Here is a 23,726-nt window from a genome sequence, read left to right as displayed (position 1 = left end):
GACTTGCAGTGCAGACATGGTTGAGTGTAGAAACTGGAATAAAAGCTGTAAGTTAATGAAACATGAATAATAAAAATAAAACAAGGGAATCATGTAGGCAGTATGATCTACTCAATAACAATAATAAAGCACTTTTTCTGTTTTTCTGAAGCTATTTGAGTTAGTTAAAACTCCTGCATTTGGAATGATCAAAGGCTGAAATTAGCACATGGGACCTGTGGGACATGGCTGGACCTGCCTAGACAGATTGACCCCTTTCTTGTCCAGAAGGGCCTGTGGAAAGATCCCACTATAATTGAGCAGCTATCCTCATCTGCCTGGAGCAGAAAAATACCTGAAGCAAAGCATAGATTGTCTACTTTTATCCTTGTGTTGGACGTCAGGCAGAACAACAGAGATCTTCTTCTGAAGCTTTTCAACTTGTTTTCTGTCTTTTGATTAAATAAAAATCAAAGGAACGGGCACGGATGCTTAAATGAGGGGAGAAGACTACATTTAAAAATATTGAGGTGAACAGAAAGGACGCCATATTCGGAAAAACGGAAGAGAAAGCGATGCAAATGAAGACTGGCAAAGTGCATATGAGGACTGAACAACGTCTAGGATACAGGGTTGATAAAGTGAGTGTCTTTGGTCCAAGTGAGGTGATGGAAATAACAAACGTCAATGCTAAAAGCTAGCATATATCAACTTGAGCTCCTCTTAATTATTATTCACATAAATGCTGTAATTGTGTGAAATGTAATGGAGTAAGACCCATGACACAGAACAAGAGGAACACACCTGAAAGTAAGAAGATTCTGTATGCTTTTGTTTATGTCAGATCTTAACCTTGCTTTAGTCAAATATTTCCCTCTATACAGTTTAATAAAGTGTAGATTTTTTTATTGACAATATTCTTTCATGTAAAACTGTAATAGTGCTCTTCTCATGTGCTGACACAATTTTGCTACTGTTTATGTGGAGATTAGAATTAAACAAGCTGCAGAACTCTTCTCCAATATACCCTCTAAACATGTTCAACTGTCTTACTTAGACTTGTTTCTGTAGTAATAATCAGAAAAGATTCCTGGGCCTGTATTTATCAAGCTTCTCAAAGTGCCATTTTAGTCTTAAGTGCTGGGAATTCATGAAATGTACTCGTACTTTCAAACTTAAATATAAAAGCAAATTATCAAATTTCTTGAAGCTAAGAATCACTCTTACTCTCCCAGTTATTTAAGACAGCTCCAGAGGTCTCTCAAGTGGTTAGGAGTTGCCAGTTGGAGCTTGAGATAGCATTGAGGAGACAAAGACGTACGCCAATCTTTCAGGAGAGGAAGAATGTTTTTGAAATGTTTGACGACGAACAGTTAATCAAACGGTACCATTTGGACAGAGCAGGCATACCATATTGTACAATCTAGGCTATAGGCAGGTCAGTAAACAGCACACCGGTTTAAAATTTGTAATTAAGACATGGTGGAAAACAGGTTTATCTTTCATTTCCAATGTGTATGTCATAATGTATTCTCTTGAAAATTCTTTATTGTCAAATGTGTGTTGAATGTTAACTCCTCTTAGGATTTTCACCATTCAATGTGAATTTATTTGAGAATATTCTTAAATAAGGAAATCTATCTAGTGATTGATCCATGCCTATGTCGTCATCCAAAATCCCATTTGTGGTACAGCAAAGTGTTGCGAATCATCGCTAAGACTGACACTTAAGATATAATCCTACACTTCACTTAAATTACGACTGAGATGCTTGATAACTAACTTTAAAGAGCAGCTTTGAGCCAAGAATTTTTTTAGTCTTAAGTCAATTCTTAACAGTGTTCTTAAATACGTGCCCTGGTTTTTAAGTGTTCTATAGATTAGAAGTCACTTTTAAAATGGAGTTAGCCTTCAGACAGAATCAGACTTCTTTGGCTGAGGATTTCATGTTATCCTGTACTCTCCCCATCAGTTTAGTCCTCTCAGGGAAATTCCTCAGATAAGATTAGAAACCATTTAAGCTGATGCAAAAGTAGAAAAGAGAGAGGGGTGGAGAGAGAGGTGAAATAGAGTGGAAAAGTGGTATAATTAGCTCAATCACTCTTTCTGTTCTGTTAGGCCTATAGTCTTTTAACTAATACTTGACATAGGGTTGGCTAATCTACATTGGTTACCTATAAAATGCAGAATTGATTTTTAAAATTCTTTGAATTACTTACGAAGCACTACTGTACCCGGACTGGCCCAACTTTTTATTTCTGAATTACTGTGTTCCCTGGCCACGGTGAGATCACTGAGGTCTGAGTCAGTGGATGGTGTTAAGAAGCTGTTAAAAACTCACCTGTTCCAAAAGCACTTTGTCCTGGAATGGGTTGACCCCGTGTGCAATTTCTATTGTTTGAGTGTTTAACTTCTATGTTTGCTTTTATTTTTGTAGTTTTATTGTTATTATTTATTTTTTTATTGTTATCTCACAATTTGAACTTTCTATTTGTATTCAAGGTTGTACTGTACAGCAAATATAAATACAACTTGCTTACTTTAACTTGTTTAATCTGACTTTTGTATAAGGTTTCAGACACCAGCCGGGAGAAACTGTTATCGGATGAAAACAATCAGGACATCCAGACGCAGTTCAAGTGTGCCAGGAAGTCCAGTGTGGCTGCAGGATGCAAAGGTAACGGTGGCTCTATCTGCTGTACTCGTGTCTTCAGTGACTTTGAAGAAATATTGTTGTTTACTGTTGTGTGCACCTCTTATATCACCCATAGTGTGGAGCTATCTGATCTGAAAAGGAAGAGCAGCGTTCACATCAGACTTTGAAAATGTTTCACTTTGCACACAAAACATCATAGATACATTTCTGGTTTTAAATACTAAATGCAACAACAAACAAAAAGCACACACTACTTTATCCTGATGATTAAATATTGGCTAATTAGTAGTGTGCACGCACATATACACAAGCATTCAGATACAATAATCCTACATTCTGGAGAGATCAGTGCTTTACAGCTCACATGGATCATGTGTCAGTGCAGTTTTTAAAGGCTTAAAACGGCCAAAAGAGCAAGAGCATTTTGATATTTTTATAGCTGTAATCTGTCCTCAGTGGATTGAGATTCCAGGGTTGTGTTGGTCTAGTGACGCGAATGTGTGTGTGTGTGCCTGTGCCTGTGTGCGTGCATGCGTGCGTGTGTGCGTGAATGCGTCAAGTTGTCTAAAATATGTGTAAGATACAGCAGCTGTGTTAGAGACAGATTCATCTCTTCCTGTTTTTTTTCTTCTAAACTGACTTTGTCCATGTTTGGGTTCGTATGAGTTTATGCATAAATCTCCTTGAATCACCCTACCGGCTGCCACGAGCCTGGACAGCTGCGCTCAGAAGATCATCTAGTCGTGAATGCTTAATCTTGGCTTTGAGATTAAATTGGTCTGCCTCCATCCTGCCAGCTCAGTTTGCTGTGTGTGGGATATTTCCACATGTTGGTTTTTCCACAGCAGAGGAAATGCTTTGGTACCTGTGGTGACAAAAGAGACTGCCTTATTGATTAGGAGGGGAGGTTTTTTACCTGTTCTAAAATAACATATATGATGGATCATCTTTGTTGATCTGATTTGATTCATAAATCATCTGTAAGTGCAAGTACATCTGAGTAACTGGGGCTGCACAGTCAGTTACATACTAAAACTACAGTATATCTGGGTAAGCCTTCAGTACAATTTGCATTTGTTAATTTCTTGTTGGTGGCTAGCTCAAATAAAATCGATTATCCAGTGTATCACAAGCAAAAAGGAAAGATTAAGAAGAAAAACTAACTAACCCTGTTTATCTTGTAATTACTCCTAAGATTTTTATTCTGTGGTCCCCAAAGTTTGGGAACCACTGACTTAAAATATAGACATTTGTGTGCTTGTTCTGTGTTTGCACATCTGCAGCTGTTTGCACGTTAGTGGGTCTTTGCTTGTGATGGCATGTACAGTGCGTAAATGCATGCAATAACATTTCATTTAAATTTGTTGTTGTCTTTGTTGTATGGGCGAAGAGAAAGTCAAACAGTTTGCTTATTTCATATGAAAAAGCCATGTTTGTCAGTGTACTAAAGGTCCCACAGCCACAGAGCAAACACTGAGAAGAGAAGCTGATGAGGGAGGTGTGAAGAGAGAGGGGAGAGGGAGCAGAAAGGGAGTGGAGAGGAATTAGAGGAGGTGGGACTGGGAAACAGATGCTGGCATAGCAGTTCAGCATGTTAGCCAACACCCCCTCCCTCATCACAGCCCCTCCCATTCCCTGCCTCTCTGTCGCTCCCTCACTTATTTTTGGTCCCCCTCATAGTCTTTGGCCACTATCTGACCACACAGAGAGGCTTGAGAGTAGAGGAGAGTGCTGTCTCTCTGGTGTTTTTTTTGCTGTTATTCTTCAAATCATGGGATAGAAACAGAATTTTTTTTTGTCTTGTCTCAGGGGTATCTATGCAGATTTGGACTATGACTGTGGAGTGCTCTGTACACTTTTTCTCCCATCTCCTCCTTGTATTACCGAAGGAATAGTGTGTGTGTGTATGTAAGTGTGTGTGTGTTTGTGTGTGGACATGCTGATCTGTATGCCCTTCCAGCATGATGTCTGCTTCTGATAGTCTTGAGTCTAGCAGCAGGAGTGGATCATCATGAGAGGGGGTCACCACCAGCGAGGGTGTGGGTGTCAGCACCTGTTCAGAAAACTGCTCAGCAAATGTGGCTGCTGCTTTGTTCGAGATAGAGGTACGTAGATGCTGTAGTTGGTCTCTGACTGTGGATTGAAGTTTTGACTTATATGAAACAGCTATTTTTATTGCTTGTATACAAAGTGTTGTCCTGTAGGAGATGCACTTGGATGTTACTTATGTGTCATACATCAATCTGCATGACTAGCAATAATTGCTCCCCATCCCCTAGGACCACAATAGAAATAAGCCATACATAGTAGGGCTTTATTGTGTTATCCTGACTTTTCCTTTTATGTAAGCACTCTGCCCTAATTGGAAAATAAGAAAACCTTATAGTTCTTGTTACACTCTTTTTAAAATTATTTAATATAACAATATTGTATTTTTAAAAGTCTGTTGACTTTTTACTACATTTAGTAAATGTTAATTTTGGGGCTCCATATGTGACAGCATATGAAATGAAACATTAGCTTACATTAGTAAAGTCTTTTCTCTTTTATCTCTTTGTTCCTCTGTGTTCCTGCGTTAGTTAGTTTTCATAACAGATGGATTTTTGATGGCAGATAAAAACAGTGTAATTTTCTTAGGTTCTGTACCCCTACAATACAGTAACTCTGCTTCAGAGCAAAGGCAGCTGGACGTACACAAACTTTTGGACATGCACATAGGTAGACCCACATAAACACGTCCCATTACTGCCCCGACCCTTAAATCCTCTGTTGTTCTAGTTGCTCCAGTGGTGATTACAGAACAGCTCTTCTCTGAGCTGCGCTACTCTGACAGGCCCTGCAAATAGATGTGTTAAATATATAAAAATAAAAACAGCCTTGAGATTTAGTTGCCTTGCTTTCTCACCTTTGATCGCAACGTTGAATAGAACATCTCAGACACTTTTCTTTCTGTCAGTATTGCTGCTATACAAGGTATTTTCTTTCCGTATGACTCTAAAAATACCCATTCTGTGTGTTTGTGAGTCTGTGGATGAGTTTGCTTTGTGTTTATAGAAAGCCTAGTTACAGTCAAGTTAGCACCAACTCTCTTTTTTTATTTAATCAGTTTTTCTCTTCTTTCATACCGTTTCTATTCTTGTGGTTGCAGGAATACTTTTGTTGCAGAGCCCTTTTCTTACATTTTCAAGTGTTGTTCTTCTGTGGTTTAGGGCTTTCTCCTCTGTTTTTCTTGGCTTTCTGGTCTCCCTCTACCTCCCCTGAAGACTTCCTTCTTATAACTCCTTCAATGTGCGATCTCTCTCATTGAGTGTTTTATTTCATTTAGCACAATGTCCAACAGCTATTTATAAAGGCAGGGAAACACCTCCAGATAAAGTATGTTTGGTTGAACTTACTTATCTACTTATTTAATAAGATATAATTGCTTACTTATTACTATCTACTTAAAAGTCCTGCCAACAATCTCACTGTCTCATAACACATGTCTCATAACACATGCATCACTGGGGCTCAGAAACTGCCATGACTAACAGTCCATTACCAGTGTGTATGAAGTCATCATTGCCAGTATGTGAAGAAGTAAACATGATGACTAACAAGCACAACAGTGTTTAGTACCACTGATCACCTACATATACAGAAGTTTATCTGTAGGCTCAGCCATGTTGCACTTGTTGGTTGTGTGTTTTTCTGGATTACTGTCGCTGAACCACAGGACTGCCTGATCATTAAAGCACACAATTAGACAATAAGACATGAGTCTAGTGTGTCTAAAGTGTCAGACACTGAGAACTCAGTCTCCTCCTCCTCAAATTTATTTCTAGAGCAAAGGCATTTCAAAGTGCTTTACATAATGCATCAAAAAGGGAATATAGATTAAAACATAAAAAATGTAAACTAAAATAATAGAAACAATTTTAAAAAGTAAAAGATAAAATTGAGAAATAAATACAAGATAGGCCAAGGTGTAAGTGTGAGGTGCATAATGATAAGTGATTAAAGCTGCTATAATCAAATGTTTTTTTTGTATATCAACAATAGATCAAATGATCACTTATTTGAAAGAGTTTTTTAGTGGTGATGAACTCACAGAGAATATCACCCAACTCTGCAGTTCCCTTCAGCTCTACAGAGATTTTAGCATCTTTCAGCTCATTGTTTTGGTGTGGAGATCATTTCCAGCCACAGCAGGCAGCTGTTTTCATAGGAGCCAGAGAGGTTTTTGTTTAGCAGCAAACAAAAACTATGAGGGATGGTGACAATGTACGAGTGAGAAGCCACATCAGCAGCCTTGAAGCGCTGTGGGAAAAAGAATGTGGTGGCATGAGGAATAGATGTCCTGCAACACTGTGAAAACTGTAACTGGGTCAGTTGTCAACACGCAGGATGTGAAGGGACATTAATCAAAATTATTCCCGTTTACCAGCAAATACAATCACCCTTATAATGGCTCAGGTCACTGACGCTAAGAGCAAAGAGCAAAAAGAGTGAACAAACACATTTATATTGATACCTGTACACATATAGCAACATAGATGATGAAATGTGTGTTCAAGTGCCTGGTATATCTCAGTTTGATATTACATACTGAACCATTTTATGATGCAGCCGTGGCAGCTGGCCAGTGGGTAGCAGGTAGCCTTAGCAGTTAGTGACAGCAAAACTGATCAAATGTACAGTCCAATGACTGACAATGAAAGCTGTTGGCATAGATAGACTGTGTAAAGGTGAGTAGTTGATGCACAGGGAGATCAGCTGATCAGATTCTGCTTTAACCCTGAGCTCCATTCTGCATTTGTTTGTGGCCAACCCGTTTCCCGAGGTTTTTAAAAGTGTGACTAATGTCTAATGTAGCATTTTTCTACATGTTAAAAGTCCATCCTCGTGTTATTAGTTTATTGTGGAGCAAAGAAGATGACAAATTGATGTTTATGTGCATTTTGAGTTCTATTAATCTATCACTTTCCTGGATTGATAAACTGTGCATTAACTCTGTTAAGGAGTGAGTGGATGCAGACGACATGAAAGTGACTGATTTGTAATTTTAGCAGTTTGGACTGAAAAGTATTTTTCTTGGCAGTGTTCCAACAGGAAGTGAAGCAGGCCTTTTAACCCCAAAATGACTATTTGATTCTAATAATGACAATTTCATACTCAGCACTGATAAGCACGCAAAGAATATGAAGCGCAAACATATTCAGCGGCCTGGCACGTGTAAAGCTTTAGCTCTGGTTAGACTTGGTGAAGTGTCATAATTATGTTTGAAGCTCGAGAAGCATCTCAATAATTCCTGCTGTTGCTGACCATGACCATGTATGGGGTTTAGTGGGGGAAGATGTAGTTAACTGTCTCCTCCTAGCCATCTGCTTTAGTAGAGAGAGGGAGAGAGACTTCCATGAGGTAAAATCGGTCATGGAAGCAGCACTCAGCACAAATACAATATATATTCCTGTCATGTAATCTCTTCTCTAATGTTTCTTTTCTTTATACACCTAAAATTATAAAATATTGTAGGTTTATTTTTGTGGAAGGATTTTGTATTGTAGTTATAACTGTAAATATAACACCTTGCCTTTAACAATACTGTGAAACCCAAAGTCAACATTTTTGGTTGTCATTCAAAAGTAGCATTTAAGTGGTTACTATTTACCCATCAATTCAGAGATTGAACAAATTACAGATTATATTACATCTCACATAATATTGATGATGGACTACTACAACGTTTTACTCAAACAGACAAACTGCCACTTTACTAATAAAGAACCTCACATTTAAAATCATACTATGGTGAAAATTTAAAATTAGTATACTCAGAGAGAGTAGATCATACTAAATCACTTTTTAGTAAGAAAGACATTGCTGGCCATGGATTTGACGACTACAACAAGCTTAAACAGAATTGTTTTAAAGGTAACGGTTAAAAAACGTATATCTCTCCACACCTACGTGTGATAGAATAGGTGTATCAGAAGTAAACTCCTGCACACTGTCATTACAGCTTTATTATTGGTCTGTTAATTCCACTCTCACGTATGAAACTGTTGTGAGCCACAGTGTAGTGCAATTTGATGACATGGAGCTGCCAGGCAAGTAATAATCCAACAGACAGGATTACTGTTGGAGAGACTGACCCTTCACTAATGTTTTGGTCCCATTTACTGCCATCTCTTTCCATCTGGGTAGATGTGTTGTCTGAACCAATGGGGTAGCCGAGAGAATCAAACCCCACCCAATCTTAATCCATCCAGTAATCTCATTGCAGTAGGGAATCGGAACATCCGGTATTTACTATTTTCATGGACAGAACGTTTATACAAGAGGACAATGTTTAATATAATTTGGATGTCCATAAAGCTTGCATGCGAGGATGCATTCACAGCATGCATGCTTGCAGGCTGACTGCTGACACTCCCTGTGGACCGGATAGTGGGCCAGCTGTTGCTCTGTGGGAAAATGACACATAACATAAGCGCCTCAAACAAACATGACAAGCTGAGTCGCTAAGCTCTGCAGTGGTTTGGACGACACAATGACGATTACGCACCATTAAGGGTCAGTTCATAGGAAAGGCTGCAGTAAGGTGCACTTTTTGCATCATTTCAACAGATGGTAAGGTGGTTGTTAGTGGTCCTGTATGATCTGATCCTGATAGATGAAAAACAAGGAGACCAGATGTCTACCTCTGCTCAACGTGACATACAGTATGTGGGCATGTGGATGTTTGCACCAACCTGATTCTTAAGAATTTGTTCTGGTATGGTCTTATTTGAGTCACATAGTTGAGGATATGGTGTCAGAAAGTAATTTTATAGTTAAATTACAGCCTTTCTGACAGTTTATGGTTAATTGCAGGGATGTTGTTGGACTGTCTTGGCTGACAGGCCGTTGAGTCATTCGCTACATTCAATACTTTAGTTTATAACTTAATATCTGCTAAACTAATGCTGTACTTTGTGTTTAATGCTAAGTACCAAATGTTAGCCACGCTCGACTAAAATGGTGAACATGCTAAACATTACACCTGCTTAACATCAGCATGTTAGAATGCCACTGTGAGCATGTTAGCATGCTAATGTTAGCTTTTAGCTCAAAGCACTGGTAATGGAGCTTCACAGACATGGCTTACATGGCTGTAGACTCTTTTATTTTTACATTAACATTATAAATATACAGTAAAAAAAACAAAACACAAATGATCATCACCAATGTTGTGAACAGTAAACGTAATATTTGTGTATTTTATTGTAATTAGGCAAGATTTGCTGGTCCCCGTGAAATAAAAGGAGAACAGAAATGAAGCAGGAAGAAAAACCCATTATTTAGTATTTCACTGTCAATATGGCATCTTGTTTAATTGTAGTATCAGGCAGTTTTGGCAAATGGCTGTCCCAGATTTCCACTGCCTTCTTGAAAGCTTGTTATTATGATTACAGCTTACATAAATGTGCTGACAGGGAATAGTGGCTTCTGGTAAGAGTCCAAAACGACAAAATGAGGCTCCTGAAAGATTCCACTTTGCTACGATCAGCAGAACAGAGTGAAATGTTAATGTTGAGGAGCTTGATTAAACAGTGTGGTAAAGGATTATGTACCAGTTTCCATAGTCAAAAGACTTAAAGCTGTAAACAAAATCCAGCTGTGGCGTAAAAGGGTGTCAGCGCCATTTTTGGTCCAGCCTGAGTTGTAGAATGAGGGCAGTTCATTAGAGATGTGATGTGTTTAGTTGTGACTGAGGACTGGAAAAAATCATTCCAGTTTGCATTCTTTAAATCTTATTGTTGAGAGGTTGGTGGTTCAATCTCCATCTCCTATGTAGGTTCAGGCAGCATTGTGTTCTTTTTAAATAAATAAAAAATGCCGAACGACTCATGTCATGTTGTCTGCATGTCACAACATGAGGTGCACCTCTGCAAATGCAAATTATGTTTGTGTCAATGCATTAAAAAGAAGACTTTCCATGTTCAGTTTAGATTTATTTTAACTGCCTCTATTATCCAGTATTGCCTATTGTCTAGTATTGCTTCTTACACAGCTTAGTAAAAGCCATAGACTGTATAAAGCGCAGTGATGGACCTTTGGTTGGTGATTTTTGGTTTAAATGCACTTTCTTTTTTAGACAATGTCTAACAAATGCATTATATAAATTCCGCTTAAACTCACAAGTCCTTCCTCGTGAGAACAGATGTGTTTATAATGATTTAGGACCGGTAGGTACAGTAGCTGCAGCTACTAAAATTACAGTTAGGGCTTAACACAGGAAATTGACCAACATTTTTGTGCAGAAATCTGTCTGCAGTGTCTGACCTGAGAGGATGTACCCCACAATTAGCTGCTGTATGTTAACACAATCCTTTTCCGTCTTTCTTTCTTTTTCTCTCTCTGCAGCAGAGTCATACTCTGTGGCAGGCAGTACCGTCAGTATCACCCCATCAGTAGGCCCTGTGCCCCAACAGGCCTCAGGCAGTTCCAGCCCCTGCTCACACTCCTTGTCTGGAGGATCACGGCACCCTGTCAGTGCCCTCAAGAAATGGCTCACCAATCCCGTCCGCAAGCTGAGCTCTGATGCCAGAGGAGGAGCGGGAAAAGTCGAGAAGCAGATGTGCAGGTCAGACAGGAGGCAGCCGCCATTGCTCTTTTCCCACAATGAAACTCAGCCAAGGCCTCTGGAACCGCAAAACAACTACACCATCCTCTCGTCAGGAGACAAGGTGAGACCTAAAGACAGACGGCTACATTTATACCTCCTGAGGAAACATTTTATGTTCTTGTTTGTAACGGTTGTTGTGTTTGTGTTGTACAGGTGTTGAAAGACGGTCTGTTGAGTCCAGCAACTCCTTCTCCTACACAGCCGCCCTGTCAGAGCTACTTATCTGACCTCCTGCAAGGCACAGACACACAGGTCTGTCTCAGCAGATAAAGTACAGTTGTCAGTGAAGCTGATTGATTGATTGATTGCTTGATTGATTAATTGATTGAAGATTGATAAATCCTGAAATGAAGATGTATTAGAATATAAGAACTAAAGAACTAGAAAACTGAATCATATGAACAAAGAAAGTACAAAAAGTTAGTTTTTTTACCTTGGTCATCTGGTCTACAAAAACATTATAAAAATAGTTTGCAGTGCAAAGAAAGTTGGGGAACATATAGTACAGGTTATTACTGCAATGGTCTGAAATGACACATTGTATAAAATACATATTTTTTCTGATGGGACAATAAAAATACAAAGTAGTTGAGAGAAACAAATGAACAATAAAGAATGCAAACTAAAAGTCGAAAGTGCTCCCACCACTAAATTCTTCACTCCCCTTACAGTTATTGTAATACTTTCAGTAGAACCTCTCTCATCATCAACCCCTTAGGTAATGCAGGTCTCATGAGTTAATAATGTATAAATGACAGAAACACATACACCTAAATGTCGATACAACTCTCACTGAATCTATGAATTATAAACGTGCACATCTCTCTCCATCCTGTTTTATTTGCACACATCATTCGACTTCCACTAACTGTGCTAAATGAATAGCATATATTTTTGCTGCATATTTTGTGTATATGCACACACACAAACACATAAGCACTTACGACTACTTTCTGATAACCCTACACTGTAGTGAATACTATTTGAAAGGCCCTGTGTAGTGGAATCAATCCTGTGGGCTTTTCTAGATGGCATCTGGAAGAAATTAACTAGCAAAGCAGTCTGTAAAAGGCTGAAACAGGGTCAGGGTTGGGGGTGAGGAGTGTACTGTCATGACACCCAAGAAGCCTGAGCAATAGAAAGTTAATTAGCCGTTGGCTGTAGGATTGGGACGGGTTTACCTACACGTCCAGCTCGGCATGAACTTGTAGTTCTTGTCTCCTTCCTTCCTTGGCCGTCAACTAGTCCAGTTCCTGTGGCATTGTTTCACATTGCACTGCTTGATAAATGACTGTCCTCACTTTCAGCCTTTCTCAGTCCAATGGCCCTTTGGGACATAGACAGTACGTAGAGCCCTGCAGCTTTATGTTTACTTCAGCTCCTCAGCCCTTAAATTTTGTCCTGCCCAGGTCAGGGTAAATATAAGCCTAATCATCTCTATAAATGAATAATTTGGCATTTTGGGAAATATGCTTATTTGCTTTCTTGCTGAGAGTCAGGTGAGAAGATTGACACCAATCTCACATCGGTATGGTAAATATAAAGCTACACCAAGTGGCCAGTTAGCTTAGCTTAGAAAAGGGAAACAGCTAGCCTGGCTCTGTCTAATCTCTACAAAAACCAAAGTGTAAAAATGGTAAGTCACTCTTTAACAAGGAGTTATATGACCAACTATTTATTGCCTGGGAGCAGTAACTTCCTGGAGTCTCTGGCACATAGCTCGACACATAACCCCTTGTATAGTGTAAATTGTAATTTCTACATGTTGGTAATTGAACAGATTAAACAAAGAGATATAACATGTTAATTAGTAAGCTTCAGAGGTGCTGGTAGGCAGATTTTATTACCTTTGGACAGAGCCAGGCTAGCTGTTTCCCTCTGTTTCCAGTCGTTAAGCTAAGCTAGGCTAACCGGATGCTGGCTCCAGCTACAATCCCAGAGACATGAGAGTGTTATCAATCTTCTAATCTAACTCTCGGCATAAAAGCATATAAGCACATTTCCCAAAATGCAGAATTATTCCTTTAACCTCCTTGCCGTTTTCAGAGAAGCTAATGGATTTCAAGCTGATGAGAAATTACTGTAAGAGACAAGTTAACATTTAGAGCAACAAGCAAGCTAAGCTTATTTTTAATGGCTTCTTACTAGTTGATCAGAACCAGAGTGGAGATGGAGTTTAAATAAGCCTGAGATGTTTCTCATAGGCAGGATGTGTGCTGGGTAAAGACGGGAACAGTCGTCTCAGACAGAGTGAGAGAGCAAAAAAGACAGCAGAAGGATTATCATCTAGTGCACCGAGGCAGAGCACAAAATGTGGTGAGACTACAGTTTGTCAAGAGGATTGTAGTCAGATTCACATTAGATTATACTGCTTTTAAGTGCGGAGTGATAGTTGTTATATAACAACTTTCCATACTGTGGTCAATTACCCCAACCTTTATTATCTGACTGGACAAATTGTGCAAATGTTGCTCATTATTCACCATCATCTGTCGGGCCTGATTCTATTTTTCCAAATGTCTCTGCCCAACAGTCTCCTGAGCAGCAAGAAGAGACATTAAACAGTTATTATTACTCTCAGGTTACTTGGGATTTGGGGGGAGCAGAGTGGAGCATAAAATTGCTCTACTGATGTGTTCCCCAGAATTAGGACCCTCTCATCTTTATATATTTCTACAGATGTGTGCTGGCTGGGCCAGGGGCTGCTGTAGATGAAGCTTTATGATTTAAGTTTGTGCGGTTGATGCCCAGTGGTCAGAAATCACGCTGCACCACAGCGCTCAGAAGAAGTACTCGGATCTTTTACTCAAGTAAAATACAACAATTGAAGGATACTCCGTCACATTTTAAAGTCTCTAAAGTTCTCTAAAATGTGCTTTATTTGTTAAATAATGGATTTTACCTCTTAACCTCAAAATAAAAACCATCTAAGAGGTTTACAGGACAAATCTCTCATCAGTAAAACTGCTAGCAACTCTAATACAAATGTTAATCTGAGGGAGAACCTAGTAATTATAGCTATCAAATAAATGTAGTAGAGTAAATGGAAATACTAAGTAAAGTACCTCAAAATTATACTTCAGAACTGTACTTGAGAAAATGTACTTTCCACTGGGTCACTGCCCTACAGAACAGGATCTGTCGGTCCCCTCTCACATAATATGTTACAGTGATGCTTACCAAAAGCTGTACTGTCTTATTTGTGTGTTTTAGAGTCAAAGGTCCAGCATCAACACTCTCCAAGGGGAAGATGGCTGCACTGTGACTGATGACTCAGCCAGCCAGTGGTCTGCTACTGTGGACAGCGAAGAGGAGAGAAACATTGCCTTAGAAAAGAGCATGTAGGTGTCTACCTCTACATTAACGGAGTAGTTCGATATTTGGGGAAACATGCTCATTCACTTTCTTGCATAAAGTTAGATAGGAAGATTGATACCACTTTTGTTTTGGACAGAGATATTTTCAAAACAGCGCTTGTGTGGATGGGATTTTCTTTGAGAACAAAGACAGGAAAACAGTGTTTACAAAAATACCCATGTACGTGTGGACTAGGCCTAACTATCAGCAAGAAAGTGAATAAGCATATTTCCCAAATTTGGCTATTTTGCCAAAATGTACATTTCTATTTCTTAATGTCCTTTGTTTGCTGTTTTCAAAATCTCTATCTCAGATATGTGCTGACAGAGCTGATAGAGACAGAAAGGTTGTATGTGGAAGATCTTGGACTCATAGTGCAGGTATGTCTCTCTTCCAGTCTTTAGTAAATAATCTGCTTATGACATTTAGACATAACCGAGATCCCTTTATCAATAACACTCTGCAACATTCACGTCTTAAACTGACTCTCCAAACCTCTGATTTGATTAGTGACGTGTCCGTGTGTGTGTGTGTGTGTGTGTGTGTGTGTGTGTGTGTGTGTGTGTGTAGGGCTACATGGGCACCATGGCCAATCAGGTAGTTCCAGAGGACCTAAAAGGGAAGGATAGGATTGTGTTTGGAAACATCCACCAGATCTACGACTGGCATAAGAAGTGAGTCAGAGCCCCCCTCTAAGTTCCTCTGAATATGAACAATCTCTTATAGTTTACACATATTTTCTCTGAGCTCCTCGTGTTTCATGGTAGTTCAGCGTGTGTCACGTCCCCTGTGGCTGTTTGTTTCCTGTGTGTGTGTGCGCGCGCTAGGGTTTAATCCCAGGAGACGGGATTCCCGGGAAATTTGATTATGAAAGGTTATGACGGTAAACGGGAAATAAAATAAAATTAGTAACGCAAGGAGTGCGGGTCTATTGTTGTCATACGGTAACGCCGATGCAGGCAACGGTGCCGTACCGTAGCTACGGTAATACAGGCTCACTAAATTAATTACGCAGCAGTAGGCTACATCCGTAGAGGCGGAGAGAGCGTTTTCTATCTGCGGCCAATTTGTCAAGACTATCGACGCTCTCTGCTTCTTGAAAGCACACTTCCAGAAGAAAAAGAAAGAAGGGCCGGGTGAGAATGCATTGTAGCCAAGGCCTAAAAGAAATATGTAGCCTAAGTTGTCACGAGTTCAATGCAATGCTGATATTGCGGCAGAGTGTTTAGGCATTTTTTTTTTTTTTTTCCCAATTCAGTTTTACATAGGCCTGTGGCCCTGTCTTTTTGCAGTGCACAGTTGTACATTTCTGTGGGTCGTTTTCTTTATTTTAGTTGAACTTGTATGTGTTTAAAAGAGAAATATGCCTGCCCTGCCCTAATAAATAAATATTTGGTCAACTTCGAGTGATTATTTCCGTTTGCAGCCGCTTACAAATCTCAACATCCACAGAATGGATTTCGTTTAACAGAATGGTTTAGGAATCATTCAGTGGTTTACTTTAGCAGATTTTGTTAGTTTTTATAATGGAGTTATGTTAAATATTGGTTTTATAAGGGTTGCCTAGACAGACACTCCACCTGGCATTTCATAATTAGTGCTGTAGCAGATATCACGCACGCAGCTCACTTGATCACGCAGCAGAATTGATTATTGCAAACTGTTGATGATGGACATGGTTTTATGCTGGTTAGCTGGTTTGATTTGCATTGAGAGATGATTTTATGGAAAGTACCCCATGCCAATCTCTAGGTATGGTGAAGGGTATGTGATGATGTGGGGCTATTTTAATTCCAAAGGCCAAGGGAACTTTATCAGGATGCATAGTATCCTGGATCCATGAAATAACTGGCCTTTTAAAAATAAAAATCTGTCTGCCTCTATGGGAATTTAACATAGGGGTGTACTCACTTTTGTTGCCAGCGGTTTAGACATTAATGGCTGTGTGTTGAGTTATTTTGAGGGGACAGCACATTTACACTGTTATACAAGCTGTACACTTAAAACTTTACATTGTAGCAAAGTGTAATTTCTTCAGTGTTGTACTATTAAAAGATATAATGAAATATTTACTAAAATGTGAGGGGTGTACTCACTTTTATGAGATACTGTACATAACTGTAGTATGACATAACTGTGTTATTTTGCCCTAATAATGATACAAATAATATAAAAAAATCCCGGGATTCCCGGGAAATGGATCGTCTTTTCCCGGGATCTGATTCATCTAATTTTCGGGAAAAATATTAAACCCGGGTCTAGTGTGCGCGTGCGTGCGTGTGTGGATGGATGACTGTTCCTGCCTGACTTTCTCTGCTTTGTTTCACACAGTTATTTGCTGGGAGAGCTGGAGAAATGTGTGGGTGATCCTGACCGCCTGGCCCAGCTCTTCATCAAACATGTGAGTCTACATCAGTGAGTTACCACCATCCATATGTGTCTTGATCTTGCATCTGCAGGTGCAGCTGCAGAATAAACAGTTTTGCAATCAACAGCTCTCAAAGCTGACAATCCGTGTTAAAGATGCTCTGCAGAAACTGCGCAATGTGTGAAAATGGTTGGTTGGGGTGGTGGATGGGTCAAACACAGGATTTCACCCAGGAGACCAGGGATTGTGTCCCGCGTGTCATGTTTCCTTCGTGTCCCACGTGTCACGTTTCCTAAACCCAACCGTCGCTTTCTTCTTTTACTAAACCCAACCGGTTTTTCTTTTCCTAAACCCAACTTGTCCACTGTATACGGCGCTCAAAATGCGTACAGATAACACGCCACTTGGCTTTAGAAAGTGGCGTGTATGTTTACGCGATAACACGCCAAGTGGGGTGTATGTTTACGTCCGCTGTATACAGCCTAGACATACACGCGGATAGCTCAAAATACGTCCAGATAACACGCCACTTGCCTTAAGAAGGGCGTGTATGTTTACACAAAGTCATGATGTCATGTTGTTAAAACTGAACTTTGGGAAAACTATTTAATATCAAAGTGAAAACAGATCTCTACAAATTGAGAATGGAAGGAATTACAAACATATACAACAGAATAAATTGAAACATACTGATCACATGGATTCAATATTGTAAAACATAAAAAGGGTATATACATTTTATTGGCATTGTACATATCGGTATCAGTATATAGTGTCGTTACAGCAGAAAAATAAACTACTGGAGAAAAATCTGAAAAATATTTGGATTTGGTGCAGCTTTTCCAGCTCAGCTCCTCTATCCACTTCACTCAGTGTAGTGTAGCACGCCAATTAATCCACGGCAAATTAAACCATTCTTTGTCAGCCACTGGAACTATTTAATGAGGCAAAGGTCCTGCACTGGTTTAACAAAACCCCCCAAAAAAACTCATGGGGGGAATGGGAACACAAGAAAACTGAGAGGAAACTAAGAGTCAGAGTAGCTCACAGGCTTAATTCTTCCTCTGTCCGTTCGTCACTGTCCCTCACACACAGATTATTTGGAATAATTGTCATATGAGCTCTCTCTCTCTTTAATTCTTTTATTTCCAGGAACGGCGTCTTCACATGTATGTGGTTTACTGTCAGAACAAACCAAAATCAGAACACATTGTCTCTGAGTACATCGAGACCTACTTTGAGGTGAGTAAACTGTTGTACTACTTTTATCGGAGCTCCTTAATGACTTTTATTTTTTTACTGAGGACACTTTTTCTCTTTTTCTGTGACCTGACAGGATCTCAGGCAGCAGCTGGGTCACAGGCTGCAGCTCAATGATCTGCTTATCAAACCTGTTCAGAGGATCATGAAGTATCAACTACTGCTGAAGGTTTGCAGTTTAACATGGTTGTGTATCTGCATGCATGGCACTGTTACACAACATTAAAGATATAATCAATGTCCGCAAGGGAGGAATTGAAAAGGCAAACTGCTTTGGTCTTCCCACGAACTCTGAAGAAGACCTGTGTGCAGTCAATAGGCTTTGTCTTATTTATAATCATGTAGACACTATAATAAAAGGATATTCACATCGCGGTCACATCCAAGTAGCGTTTCCTCCTTTGTTTTTTTTTTTATTATGAAGGTATTGTTTCCTTTTTTATTGAAAATTATTAAAACTCTAAATGAACCTCTCTTTGACTGGTAACCCCAGGACTTCCTGAAGTACTACAGCAAAGCTGGAAGGGATGTTGAGGAGCTGCAGGTATGAGCTCATTACTTAATGTGAATACATATACAGTGAGCTGCCAGTTTATTAGGTACACCTACAGTAGCTAAAACTAATACAACAGTCCTGCAATTAATCCTACCTTCATGAAGGTTATAAGGTTCAGTAGTTCTTTCAAACGTCTTGAAATTAGGATGTATTGCGGGGATGTTGTATTGGACTGCATTAGTTTCAGCTAGGTGTAGCTAATGAACTGGCAATTGAATGTGTAAAGCACTATTCTGAGTCTGTATATCACAAAATTGTGTTTTGACTTCAACTGATTGTCCTCCATTCAATTTCTCTCATCAGGGGGCGGTGGAGGTGATGTGTTTTGTGCCAAAACGCTGTAATGATATGATGAATGTGGGCAGGCTCCAAGGTTTTGAGGTGAGATACTGATTATTTCCTGTCCATCATCACAGATGAAACGCATATCCAGGGTGATTTACAGTCTATGACAATGTTTGTGACGAACCCACTGTTTCAGGGGAAAATAACGGCTCAGGGGAAGTTGCTCCAGCAGGATACCTTCTCTGTCAGCGAGCAGGAAAGCGGATTCCCGTCCAGAGCGAAGGAGAGGAGGGTCTTTCTGTTTGAGCAGCTGGTCATCTTTAGTGAGCCAATTGATAAGAAAAAGGGCTTCTCTTTGCCAGGGTATACTTTTAAGAACAGCATCAAGGTGCGAATGACACTGTGTTTTAAAACATCTTTAAAACATCTTTGGTTTAGTGTTTTTTAACAAGTCTCCTATGTGCTTCAGGTCAGCTGTTTGGGCGTGGAGGAGCACTCTGAGAATGATCCATGCTCTCTGGTTCTGACCTCCCGTGGGACTAATGGCAGTGTGACGCGCTTCATCATGCAGGCATCATCTCTGGAAATACAGCAAGCTTGGTTTGATGACGTGGTCCAGATTTTGGAGAGTCAGAGGAACTTCCTTAATGGTACCAGAGCGTAGTGTTTCTTCAATAAAACCACAGATTTAAGAGTTTGGTGCGTTTGAGTAATGTGACATCTCTTCCTGTCCACTGGAGCCCTTCAGTCTCCAATAGAGTACCAACGCAGGGAAAGCAAATCAAACAGCCTGGGCAGGAACGTGAAGTCTCCAACTGCGTCAGCATCTGGCCTGCGACCTCACTCCTCTGCATCCATGGACCAACGCCAGATGCCCTGCCTGCTCTCTTGCAACACCTCCCTGCCCTCTCTTCATCCACCACACCACAGCCCGGCCTTGAAAGTGGTGAGTGTGCAGCAACGCTCCCTTGCACATTGGTGTACATTAATACATTTCTCCTTCTCTGACATTCTCTTTCTTTGATTTATCTTTCTCCCTCAAGCTTTCTAATCCCTGTGCTGCGATGCCTCGAACAGCTCTCCCTCCACTTTCTCCCCCCCAGCAGCTCAGTTTGTGCACAGAGGTGAGACACGCCCGCCGGACAGCCAATGGCCTGCAGCCAGCACAGCATGCAGGTACATCAGTCTTACTTCACACCGCAGTGAAAGGTGTATCCCAACTTGTATGTAGAAGTAGTAACATCACCATTTAAAAGGTTAGTTAACCCAAATTAGAAAAAACACTTTTCACTTACTGGCTGGTATCAAGCAATGAGGATAGTTTTTGGTTTTATTTACCCATGTTTAGAGATATGCATGTCTAACATTTCTTTTGCTACCCAAATACATTGAAGGTTAAAGGTATAATATGTAGGGTTTTTCTAATGAAACAATGTTAGACTAATACAAAAATGACTCTCATTGCCAACGGTACTGCCCCAAACACGTCCGAGAACTCACCAATCTGTCCATGTGCAAATCACAAGTCAAAACTCACCTTTTTAGAGCTGCTTTTAATGTTTTATTAATTTTGTTTGTTATATATTTTTAGTGTGTGGTTAACTTTTTTAACTCTGTAAAGTGTCTTTGAATATTATGAAAAGCACTATATAAATAAAATGTGTTGTTGTTGTTAGAGCTGTTCTCTCAATGTCAGCAGCCTGAGGCAGTTTGTTGTCATGATCACTGATGATGAGGGGAAATTACTCTCTGGTTGCCTTTGTCAAATATCCTGTTGTTGTTTCTGCGTGGATTTACAAACCAGGTCGACTTAATCTGTAGCCAGCGGTATTCAGTCATCCAGTTTATGGAAAGACTCACTGACCTGCTGTTTTATCTTATTCTCTCAGACTTCCACCAGGAGAAGGAAATGGTTTGATCACATATTGGATGTGCTTATCTGGCCTGATTCTACAAAGTCGCTCTCGTCCTATTGTTGTCCGTCTTGGTGTTTTTGGATAAGCAGTGTTTACATCCTGCTCTAGGTGCAGGAGTACAGACAGGTTTCTCTTGTAGCTACAATCTTTTTTTCGATGGTGCTTATCCCTCTGACTTTTCTTAGTTAACATCTGTTTCTGCACGTTACATTTTATGTAACAGCGCCATAATCTTATTTCTGTAAAATCCATTACTAATTACGAGGTTTTTCGTGTGGTTCGTGTCATAATTTGAGAAGCACAACATTTCTGTAACTTATACATCATTTTTAAAAGCTGCTCTAATCAATATTTTAACAATTTATCAATTGGCACAAATAATGTCCACCACACAGTTTTCCTCAGCTCTATGGAGCTTTTTGGTGTCTTTCAGTTCATTGTTTTGGTTTTACGCCACACAACTTTACTGTTTTTGGTTCCCTCTCACTGCTCTCATCAGCCTAGTTTCAAGCAATGAAAGGCGGCTGTTTTCAGGGGACAAATTTCTAAAAACCTCACTGTAGGCTACCTGCTCAGCACCAAACAGCAGACACAGTTAGCGACTAGCTGGTGAACATGTTGGAGCATTTAGTAGCTAAGAGCTAAGACTAAAGAGTCAGATATTGCCCTCAGGAGTTGGTAGAGACAAAAACAGAGCTGAAGGAAAGTTAAAATTGGATTCACATTTGTCAGGTGGGCAGAAACACAACTCCAAATGAATGATAATGTTGCTTCGTAGCTGCTCAATGTTTAAATGAGCAAATGTTGGCTAACATGTTAGCTGTAATAACTTTGTTAAAAATATGTGTTAACAGCATGTTCTACTTCCCAAAACAAAAATCATTTAAAGAGGACATATCATGAAAAACCCATGTTTTCAAATTATACATTTGGGTATCTGGATTGCTAAAACCACAAACTGTGAAATAAGAAAACCTAGTCAGTTTTTTGTGGAATGGGATTTTACCTTAGACTGTAAATACTGGACGTAGCAGCAGTGACGTCACCAATTCAGTTGTGGACTGCCGTTTTTGTAAACCTCGAGTTTGGCATTTGGCCTTCGCCTTTTTTAAACCGGACATGACTATATTTGGACAAGAGGGTGGAGTTGGGGAGGATGATGCGGGTAAACCAGTGTCAAGTCATCCAGCAGATAAACGCAGACCTCCGGGCACTGGCGCAGTGTATAGTCAAGATTGTTAATGTTAATATTGTATATATGTGATCATTTGCATGAATCATGTGATCATTTGCATGAATCATGTGATCATTTGCATGAATCACATCATGATTTTATCTGACAGCTTAGCTAATGTATTTCAAATTTATTTAGTTCACAAAGTAATATACAACATTTCATTTACTTTTAGGCCACCCAAAAGGACAGAATGATGAATTTCTAATGAGGCGTTGTGTGTCATTACCATTAACTGTAACTGTTTTTGTAACACTGGAAATAGAAAGTAGGAACGTTCTGTCTACTATTTGAAGTTGCACATATAAACCACACAAGTATTAAAAACATTTAATTAGTTGCTTTTTTCCCCTCAGGGTGTGACTTCCAGTTTCCAGGAGACCACATTAAACGTGGGTGTCCATCGACCAAACAACCTGGATCACCTGAAGGAGAGCGAGCAGTAAAATGAACTACGATGACAAATGAACTCACTTTACTTTTCTGCCGTAGGAGTGCCTCAACTAAGTCAGAGTGATCTATCAGCATTGTTTGTTTCACTCCTGTACAGTCATCAAGGTCTCAGTGTCTCCGTTCTTCACATTTTGCCCTTAATTTCCCTCCAAATATCCTTCAAATACCATCATGGTTTAGCCTAATCTGGATTTGATCTTGTATAATCATATTGGTTTGATTGTGTTTGTGTGTGTGCATACACATGCACATGCACACATCTACAGATGGTGGAATATGTGAAAATGTGGTTTTGAAGAACCAGAGACTGTACTCCATATTGTACGTATATGTATACATTTCTTACTCTTCTCATTAGAATTCATGGATGAATATTTTTGTAGATCATAATATTTTCATAAAGGACCAATTCCACTCTATTTCCCCTGAGAACTCTAATCTTAAATCCCTTTATGCAGTCATACTCTGTTCTCAAATGTCTGCATCCTTGAAATCACTGAGTGATTGCAGATTCCAGCTTCACTGTGGAGTCTGAATCCATACAAGTTGTGTATGTCTGTGTGTTCCCTGCGAACACTGTGTGTTCCTTGAGAAAATAGCTGTTTTCCCCTTTGGTGGGCTATTTTAACCCTGCAATTGTTTTACTGTTATCTGAACCAAACACATTTGCAAACTCACACAGAGCACATGTCCTAATCAAGCAGAAAAAGGAAAAAGGGAACACAAAAGGTGCTCACCGGTCACTGTCATGTTGAATGTAATTAATCTCATGTGGGATCATATCAATAAAGCTCTTTGACTTGTGTCCTGATACACACAGAAAGGGAAATGCTTTTCAGATATTTGTCTTCATTTTTGGAGAAAAAAAAACTTCTAAAAATATTTTAGAGCTACTGTGTGTTGCATGAGCTGTTGGGTGAGACAACGGGTCCCTGGGCACAGACATGTCAAAGGACCCCCAACCCTTCTACATGGGAGCAAGATGTGGTTGTTTTGCATTTCTTTGTAGTCA

At 39.7% G+C, this 23,726-nt stretch overlaps 1 protein-coding gene across 2 annotated transcripts; it reads left to right on the top strand.

The window, feature by feature from the left end:
• Window positions 1-4,330: 4,330 nt before the first annotated feature.
• arhgef25b (Rho guanine nucleotide exchange factor (GEF) 25b) lies at window positions 4,331-23,537 on the top strand. Of its 2 annotated transcripts, none has more exons than XM_078248386.1 (16): window positions 4,331-4,740; window positions 11,024-11,346; window positions 11,439-11,537; window positions 14,499-14,626; window positions 14,956-15,022; window positions 15,213-15,316; window positions 16,974-17,043; window positions 18,163-18,252; window positions 18,347-18,439; window positions 18,764-18,814; window positions 19,130-19,207; window positions 19,308-19,499; window positions 19,581-19,761; window positions 19,852-20,057; window positions 20,155-20,235; window positions 22,618-23,537. In XM_078248386.1, the coding sequence occupies exons 1-16, from the start codon at window positions 4,647-4,649 to the stop codon at window positions 22,705-22,707; spliced, it is 1,947 nt and encodes a 648-aa protein (XP_078104512.1). In that variant the 5' UTR covers window positions 4,331-4,646; the 3' UTR covers window positions 22,708-23,537. The 2 variants fall into 2 exon arrangements, with proteins under 2 accessions (XP_078104512.1, XP_078104511.1); XM_078248385.1 differs by having other exon boundaries at window positions 20,155-20,287.
• Window positions 23,538-23,726: the final 189 nt, after the last annotated feature.

The sequence above is a fragment of the Sander vitreus genome, chromosome 4, assembly GCF_031162955.1.
Source record: "Sander vitreus isolate 19-12246 chromosome 4, sanVit1, whole genome shotgun sequence".
NCBI classification, from domain to species: Eukaryota; Metazoa; Chordata; class Actinopteri; order Perciformes; family Percidae; genus Sander; species Sander vitreus.
The sequence above is the reverse complement of the archived record's forward strand: the minus strand, read 5'-3'. Positions and strand labels throughout refer to the sequence as shown.

Bases quoted from the DNA above. Each gene is read 5' to 3' on its own strand.
- arhgef25b (XM_078248385.1), top strand. From the start codon at position 4,647: ATGAGAGGGGGTCACCACCAGCGAGGGTGTGGGTGTCAGCACCTGTTC. The intron at 15,023-15,212 runs GTATGTCTCTCT...GTGTGTGTGTAG, and splicing joins ATCTTGGACTCATAGTGCAG to GGCTACATGGGCACCATGGC. The intron at 18,815-19,129 runs GTATGAGCTCAT...TTCTCTCATCAG, and splicing joins GGGATGTTGAGGAGCTGCAG to GGGGCGGTGGAGGTGATGTG.